Source organism: Pygoscelis adeliae, unplaced genomic scaffold, assembly GCF_000699105.1.
Source record: "Pygoscelis adeliae isolate BGI_AS28 unplaced genomic scaffold, ASM69910v1 Scaffold124, whole genome shotgun sequence".
Lineage (NCBI taxonomy): Eukaryota > Metazoa > Chordata > Aves > Sphenisciformes > Spheniscidae > Pygoscelis > Pygoscelis adeliae.
Genome location: NW_008824791.1, coordinates 5,223,861 through 5,232,682, shown reverse-complemented (window position 1 = coordinate 5,232,682; position 8,822 = coordinate 5,223,861). Strand labels below are relative to the sequence as shown.

The following is an 8,822-nucleotide window of genomic DNA, read 5'->3' as shown; positions in this document are numbered from 1 at the left end:
GCCTCCCCGGGCGGCGCGGATCCCCGGCTCGGTTTCGGCCGGCCCCGCCGTCCTTCCCCGCCTCCGCTTCTCCCAAGCGAAAGGGCCTCGCCCTGAGGCGCAGCAAACCCTGAGGAGGAGCGTGGGGTTTTTTTGCGGGGGGGCATCGCTGAAAATACCCGCTGGGATAGCCAGTTCTGCGTGTAGGAGCGCCCGCTGTTGTAGCCGGCCTGTGGAGCAAGGCCAAGCATTGCCCAGAGCCCCCGTGCTCATAGCCTCTGCCAAGGCCTGCTACAACGGGCGAGCTCTGCCTCATTATCCCCAGGGTGCGAAAGCCGCTGGGAGCTGAGCTAACCTCCTTGCTCGTGTTGCGGGCTGCACTCAAAAAAGTGATGAACCTGGGTACGGTCGCATAACCTGCACACATTCCTGCAGTCCTGCCTTTGCTTTTCGGTGTTTGACCCAGCTACGACATGCAGCATCATCCTGGGCTGCTGCCGCCGCCCTGGGAGGACATGGCCGGCTGCCCTGGCCCAGGGCTGGGCTGCCCGGGAGCTGCTATGCGCTTACTGGTGGGTGCAGGCGGCCGGAGGTCTGCGGGGAAGCACGTGTTTGAAGGAATATATCCTCTGAGGGAGACGCAGGTGCTAGGCTGGGTATCCAGCCTGCTGGAGCTTAGCAGTAGAGGCTTGCACTGAACTGGGAAAGATTGTATTTTCAATCTCCCTCTCTTCTTTTTCATAGTGTTTTCTGCATTGAGGCAGTCCTGGGGCAAAAAATGTGTCCTAAGGTGATGGAAAACTATGTGGCGTCGATGGTGCTGAGTGCAGTTGGTGACACGTTGGGCTATTACAATGGGAAATGGGAGTTCCTGCAGAGTGGCCCAGCTATCCACAAGGAGCTGGCGGAGATGGGGGGACTCGGCAACCTCAGCATCCGAGGCTGGAAAGTCAGCGATGATACGGTGATGCACTTGGCCACGGCCGAAGCCCTGGTGGCTGCCGGGAAAAACCCAAGTTTAGAGCATCTCTATTCCCTGATTGCAAAGAACTACAAGGAGTGCATGAATGACATGAAGGACAGAGCTCCAGGTAACACCTCTGTAATGCTGTCTGGGCAGGGCTGTCCTCTCGCTAACGTCTCTCCCTTTCCTGCACAGCTTGGAGCTGAGGCTGGCCCTGGCTCTGCTTTTGGCTGTTTATAGCGTTAATCGTATTTCACGTAAAGGCAAAAGTTTTCCACGCTCGGTACCTGTTTGAGGATGAACTAAAGAGAATAGAATAAGGCAAGCTGAAGTGGTTTAGGCTTCTCTGAACTAGGTGAAAAAGCTACTGTTTTGCCCACGTTTACAAAACGTTCTTACAGGCGTGTTTGCCTTGAACTCAGGGGAAGGGTGCTGGCTTTTGCGCTGGGGATGTGTCTTTTCATACACTCAATGGGTGAAAAATGCAAATTTAACCATGTATAATGTGCACCTGAGATGATGTGTTAAAGCAACACATGTAAACAGAGAATTAATATAGAACTTCTCGTAATAAATGCAATAAATTACACATAAAATATATTTAAAGGCACAAAGATCCTTGCTTGGAATAATTTAAGTTTATTAAACCCAAAGTCTACTTTTGGCTAGCCCCGCGTGTCTACTTTCTGTGCGAGGACAGTCAGGCCCCAATTGTCTTTTCTGAACCCTGTACTTCCATCATCTCTCTTTTCTCTGCATAGACACAACGGCGCTGAGTTTGGGTCACAGGCAGCAGGGACTGGCAGTGCGTGGCAGTGTTCAGGAAGGGCCCCTTCACAGGCTGCAGTAGCCAAACCGTATCCAACGTATTCCTGTAGTTCCTCGTTCACCCAGGCCTGCTGACCCAACTCTTCCCCAAGGACCCCGTCTGTCCCTGCGCTCATGGCCCAGCCTCTTCTGGATGCTTGTATTAAACTTAAATTGGAGCTACGGAGGCTGGGCCTCTAATTTGACTAGTGCAGGCAGCGTGAAGTATCCAGGAAACGCCCAAGTTCAGCAATCCTATGCAAAGTTTATACTTCGAAAAGAAATTGCCTAGACCTGCCTATTTGGAGTGGCCAGAATATATCAAGAATGTTCTGGCTCGACATTAAACATGGGAAAGGCCAAATCCTGCATTGCTCTCTTAGGGTCACTGAGCATAGTGTGACAGAGCTGTGCATTTCCAAGGTAAAACAGGTTGGAAACTCGAGCAGGAATTTATTCTGCTTACCCTACCCCCATGTAAAGAGCTAAACTATCAGTATTCTTTGACGCAGATAGTCTCAGTTGTTGGAGTAGCCTAATTAATAAAATATTTAGGAAGGGGTAACGATGCTTGCCAGGGTAGCAGGAGTCGGCAGGTTAAACTTCCGAGAGACTCGCTGCTGTTTTGGCAAAGGAGCATCCTGTAGCTCCCCCAGCTGATGGGGTCTGCCAAGGTGGACTAACCCTGGCAGTGAGACAGCACCTGGAAGCTATTTTTGCCTCAGCTATCTAAGCTTGGTGGCTAAAACCTGAGATGAAAAGGAGAAGAACCTAAAATTTAAATGTTGGTAATTAATAGCTAAGCATAATAGCACACCTGCTGTAGTCCTTCTGTGAGGAGCTGAGCTGCAGTATGCCCAAAAGCAGCTCCCATTCGAAGTGAAGGATTTAAAAGTAAATTTGCTACGGACACTAATCGGCGTGACAAGGAAAGGTCAGGTTATCTAGCTAAACAAAGAAATGCAACTTCTTTAGTGGGTCCACGGACACTTAACCTCGTAAAATTTTGGGGGAAGTGGGGAAAGGAACGTGGAAAAAAATGGAAGTCTGTGGGAATGTTCTTGCAACAGTGTTCTGGAGTGCTCCTGCTGCAGCCACAGGAAAGGTGCTCCGCTCTGAGAGCTTAAATCCTGATACTTAACAGTTTAATGCCCACTGACGTACCAGCAAAGGGAATACCTAATCCATATCCTGAAAAGCTGTCTGCAGTCTGGAGTCTCCATGCCGTATTGATAAAACCTAATGATAGAAGTCGCATGTCAATAACTTCTTTCGGCAGTTCAGAGTAAATGGATTTAAAATGAGAACGTAACCCAAGGTGATGCTGTTCTGGCCAAAGTAAGTACTCACCGGGGAATTGCAGCCCTTAAGGCTGAGGGTGGAAAGTTGCTGCTGCAACTGTCACCCAACAGAGAAGAGATTCCCCCAGAACAGTGGGGGAAAGTCACATTGCCTGCCCACACAAGGGAGACTAGACCCGAAAATGAAAACCCGTAGTAACAAAGGGATTCCCACAATGTTATGAGTCACCAGAGGGCAACGGCAGGGTCCCTCAAGTATGCAGCCCCAGGAGAGAACTCAATGTCTTAATTCAATGGCAAGTTAATCCCTACATGCATTATTGCTCTTTGTGATGTGCCGCAGCCCCAAATTCATTGTTCTTCACGGATAACGAAGCCAGTGAATTAAGCGGCACGAGCATGGCCATCTTTCTTTTTTCACGGTGCAACTACACCTGCCTCCACAGCTCTCCAGGAAACTTTCTGCTTCAAAACTGTTGCCTGTCACTCGGTGTCTTTCGGTCCAAATCCACTTCCTATGGAATTATTTACAACTGTGTGGTTGTTTTAACTCACCTCTTTAATGTGTATTGACAGATCCAAACAACTGCTATTATCCGTGCTCATGAAAAGTCTATATAATTTGAATGGAAGCCTTTTCCAGAAATAGCGTCCAGTTGTACTTGAAGCTTTTTCAAGTTGGCTTTCTTCACACACTTTTTGCTTGTATTTCTTCTTGGACCAGTACCCTCCTCAGGTTACTTTTAGTTTCCTATTGTTAGTACAAACGATCCCTAATCCCTAAGGATTTGGTGGATTTCCAAAACATAATTTCCTGATTCAAAAACTCCTAGAGCATTTTTTTTCTAAACCTATTTTTAAAAAAAGGCCCGCCAACGTGATTTCAGCTTAGTCTTCCTAAATCAGCTTTTAAATGTTTTAATATTTTAACTGTTTAAAAGCATGAGGATAATACTTGTAATGCTTCATAAATCACAAGAGTCTTAGCTGTCATATGCTGGTTTGTTTTACACAATTTTTTTTCATTTGCAGGTTATCAGTAGTCATCTCCTAAAGTAATACGCACAGGTTTAAAGCTGTGTTTAAAGCTGTTTACAACAAGTAAATTGTTATTGCAAAATAGCCAGTCTTTCCTTAGAGTTTAAACCTTGTCATCTTCCTCATTTTCTTTTGACCACAGTTAATGGAAGAACAATCTCAGGTTTTATCAAGGACCGAGTTGCCTGCTCTCAACCTGCCCAAACGTGTCCTGAAGAAATAAATGTCTTTCTCACAGTTCCAGCGAGATTACAGAGTTCGTTTTGCTTGTGTCGTGCAGATTTTGATTTTAAGCTACCCTAGGCCCTTTGCTCTCTCCCCTTCCCCTTGTCTTCCTGGTAGAAGGTCTGTTTTACCAGGATCATACAAATAGGGTAGTCGGCACAGCTTTTTAAAAACGTGGCTTTGTTTGACAGGTTCTTTTTAATCCCCTATTATAGGTCGTAAGTGCAATGCTTAGTACAGTCAGATTTTTGAAAAAATGCCTCAATTTTCTGTTAATCATCATAAAGTTGGAAATTATACTGATATTCCTCTTAACGATTTTGATGCATAGCAGCCAGCACTGAATTAATAAACTACATGAAAAGCAGATTGAGAGGCCTGGACACGTTCCCACTTTGAGACATCACAAAAACAAGCTCCCAGGCAGTTCAGTTAAGAGGTTGGTGGCAATCGGTCCCAGCAGAGCCCCGTGCTACTCACACCAAACGCTCTGCCTCCTGCTTCTTCCAGCAGAGGAACACGGCCCCGCAATTTTCACTCTGTAAATCACCGGGAAGAAGGATGTGTAAGACACCTCTGGACTGACGCAGGGCTTGGCTGGCCATGTGGCACTGCAAAACCAGCAGGTCTCATCTCCTGGGAAGGGTGTGACGGTGGCGTGTCGCGAGAGGCTCGTGTGCTGGCAGAGCAGGCACGGATGAGGCTGGTGAAACAGCAGGTCTGGTTCATGCCTGGGTCACGCTGCGGGGAATTCACAAGAGCTAAAGTGGCCTGACGTGGGCTGCGCTGATCGGCAACCCGTTGCTTCCTATGGGGGAGACTTGCATAGGCCATTTCCATTCTCAAAGTCGATTTCAGCTGACAGGCTTGCGGGGCGAACAGCCCGCCAGCCACAGGACCGAGCTGCTTTCTCAGTTTGAGACAACCATTCACGGGGAGCTGGTCCACCCATTCACACTGTGCAGGGCTGTATCCTGCACTGATCTAGTAAGCCTATAATGTAACAACACTGTCGGAAAAGAAAGACGCTAAAGACACTTAGACCAGAACTAGAAAAGGATCCACGTGACCTTATTCCTGACAGCAGCCAGCCGTTATTTATTTTTAGCACATGTCCAGAAGCCAATCTTAAAGCTGTGCTTGGATGTGGAGGTATTTCGGTTACAAGGGTGCTGTAAATGCCGTGTGCAGGTAAAACAGACTGCCACGTACCACATCCTACTGCCAAGCGTATACATGAAAGTGCAGAAGTGAACAGCTCTGCAGAGTACTTGGTGCAGTACCTAGCTGTGAACAGCAAGCTCCCCGATCATGGTGATCGAAATGCACCAAAGGTAATTGAATTGTAGAGTTATGTGAAATTTCTAGACCAGGCTTCTTCCTTGCTACTCTGTTCTACTTAGTTTGACTTTCAGAGTAACAGAGCACCTGCAAGTTTATCAGCTACTGTCCCGGTTAGGCAGCAAAGTGTCGGAGCAACGGTCTAATTTTGGGTGCATAAGCATGTCAACTGCTGCTGTTACCCTGTGTGTCTGAGAGAGGACTAGGCACGCTGTGGTTAGGAGAAGACTAGTCTTTTGAGTCCACTTTTGCCGTTGTCCAACACATTGAAACTTGAATGAAGCTGCTTGAAACCTGCCCTTGATTTACCTTTCTGCTGGGAAAAAAGTATTTAAGATTTGTCCAGAAGAGAAGACTAGAAGAAAAAGGCAAGGTAGAAGAGAATCAAAGACAATTTACTGTTTCAAACTGGTTTCTGCTTCCTTGCACATGTGCATTTGGGCTTTTTTTACAGTCTTGGCTAGGGAAGCTGGCTGGGCTCTGAAATTTGGATGTGTTTGTGCAGATGGCTTTATCCTATGAATGTGCTGGACTAACAAGTGAGTTTCTGAAGCAGCAGCACTGGAAGAAGCAGAGTCATTTCTTTAAAAAGTAAATAGCAGAACTATGAAAGAGATGGAGGTGGGCGAGGAGGAGTTACGGTGTGGCTTCCCACCAGAAGAGAGGCAAAACTGGACTAGGGTGTCAGCTCGGAGCAGGCGAAAACTGGGGAAGAGGGACAAAATATATACAGTCTTGAATAGCGTGGAGCATGAAAAGTCGTTATTTCTTGTAAGGTAAGAATTAGAGGGGAATTTAAGGAAATTGTCAAATGTCAGTTTAAAACAAAAGGAAATGCTTTGCATAACAAAATCGTGGCTCTGGTTACCATGGGATGTTAAAGGAGTCTGAAGGCATGCATGGGTTCAAGCTAAGGAGACCAGTTCATGGTGGCTAGGTCCACTGGGGGTTACTGAGCGCAGCATTTTGGATCCATCTTCTGACTCAAGCAGGCTGTGCTCCTCTGTCTGCTGGAAGCCAGACGGGTCTTCTTGGGGAAACATTGTACTTGCCTCATTTTTTATAGTGTTTCCGCAGTTACCTGTTAGTGGCTGTGTTTGGAGGCGAGCTAGTGGGCTGGACAAACCTTTGGTCTGACCTAGTACAGTTGTTCTGCAGCTTCTTGAAGAGGAGTACAGTAAAGCCAGTTGCTCAGACCATGTTGTGGTGAGGGAGATACTACATTCATCGCTTTCTGACAAACTTAAACTGCTAGAGGGAGATCTGGAAAACATTTTGTATCAGCGGGGCAATGGGAAAGATTCCTGGGGGGCATGTGGGGTCACTGTCTTTAAAGGGTCCTGTAAAGAGGCTAAGCAACTGTCAGGAAAAAACGCAGAGGTACTTAGGCATGCCTTGGATCAGGGATTGATGTGATCTGATGGCCCTCCAAACTTCTTTTATATTTATATATGTCTATCTAGATATCTAGATATATGTGTACATAATATACCTAATATATATATGTTTTATAGATAAGTTATTTAATAAATAACATGAAATGTAAATATAAACAGTGTAAATTACATAAATCAGCAGCGGCATGTTTTTTACTCCTCTAGACTTTTTAATTATTTTCACAAACAGGAATTATCAGGTCTGCTTAGGAATATGCAGGATGCACCGGCAATTTAAGGCAAGAAGCGTATGTGAGCAGACAACTGATGCTTTTACAGGGAAGCCCGAATCCCTTACAGAGAGTAAGGCTTCCTTCCCTGCTACCCTGTCTGTCTTCCCTCGGTTCCCGAGCTATGTGACCCTGTCGCCTATTGATGCGTGTTTCTGTTTCTTTCTTTTCTTTCCCTTCTTTCTCTCTCGGGCTCTGCTGCTCCTGTCCAGGTGCCACGTGTAAGGAAAATGTGCTGAAGCTGGATCCAGGGCGGCCGGACGGCTGGAGGATCCCGTTCAGCCCCCAGGCAGGGGGCTGCGGGGCCGCCATGCGCTCCATGTGCATCGGGCTGCGTTTCCACCGCCCCGCTGAGCTGGACACCCTGGTGCAAGTCAGCATCGAGAGCGGCCGAATGACCCACCACCACCCCACTGGCTACTTGGGGTCCCTGGCTTCGGCCCTCTTCACGGCTTTCGCGGTGAATGGGGTGCCCCCCCCAGCCTGGGGGAAGGGGCTGCTGGAGGTGCTGCCGCGGGCGAAAGCCTACGTGCGGGACACCGGCTTCTTCGTGGAGGAGAACATGGGGCAGTGGTGAGCTGCACTCCCAGCACTGGGTTTTGCTAAAATTAAAATAAACCTCACGTACGAGAGGGCGAGCTCTGTTTATACTTAAGATTCAGTAATCACATTATGGTAAACTCCTAGAGCAGCACATGCCTGCCGTGGGATCAAATCGATTCAGAAAGTCTCTGAAGTCCCCCAGGGGAAAAATGCCTCTAACTTATTTAAAATAAAAAGGTCAGATTGTGTTTGGGTCATGTAGTTGTGACATTTTTTTGATCCAGTATGAGGTAGCTAGACTTGTCATCTCAAGCAACCGTGATCTGATGAAAGATGGGAAGCAAGGCTGGGGAACAGCGCCAGGCTTAGGGCTGAGCTCAGTTTGAAAGTTATAACCAAATCTGGCTGCAGATTCAGTGTGGCTCTGCGCGCAGGGGCATGCACAGACAGGGGTAGAGGTACTCTGAATTTGGGAGGATGACTCAGTTCTCACTCTGAGCCTTTGAATCCTGTGCAGCGCGACAGCAGCAGGTGCTGGGCTGCCTTCTCCCATGTGGCTGGAGAGGGGGGAAATCTAACTCACTGAAACATGTCCTTGTGCCTCTTAACCGTAAATCATGTCCCTAGTTTGACAAACGGGGGACACCTACCATTTTGTGAGCTGTCGCTCCAGGCTCTGGATGTGGCACGTTTACAGCTGGCGCCCAGAGCGCCTGCGGGGAGCTCGGGTATACGCTTCTGCTGTGGGACGTCTCTTACAGCCCCTCCATCTTGTCTCCTGTTTTGCAGGCATTACTTCGAAGAGCAATGGGAAAAATACCTGGCAGAGAGAGGCATATCAGACAGGGTCTCGCCGCCCACCTTCCCCCCCAAGTACGGCGTGGAAGAGAGAGACTCGTTCTACACCTCCCTCAGCTACGACGGCTGGGGGGGCAGCAGCGGGCACGACGCCCCCATG

At 48.0% G+C, this 8,822-nt stretch overlaps 1 protein-coding gene across 1 annotated transcript; it reads left to right on the top strand.

Moving 5' to 3' along the window:
- Positions 1-729: 729 nt before the first annotated feature.
- On the top strand, positions 730-8,816 carry ADPRH (ADP-ribosylarginine hydrolase; the record flags this gene model as incomplete). Its single annotated transcript, XM_009323909.1, has 3 exons — positions 730-1,070; positions 7,534-7,894; positions 8,654-8,816. Coding segments are annotated over exons 1-3 (837 nt in total), but the record flags the coding sequence as incomplete, so codon positions are not given.
- Between the last annotated feature and the right edge of the window lie 6 nt (positions 8,817-8,822).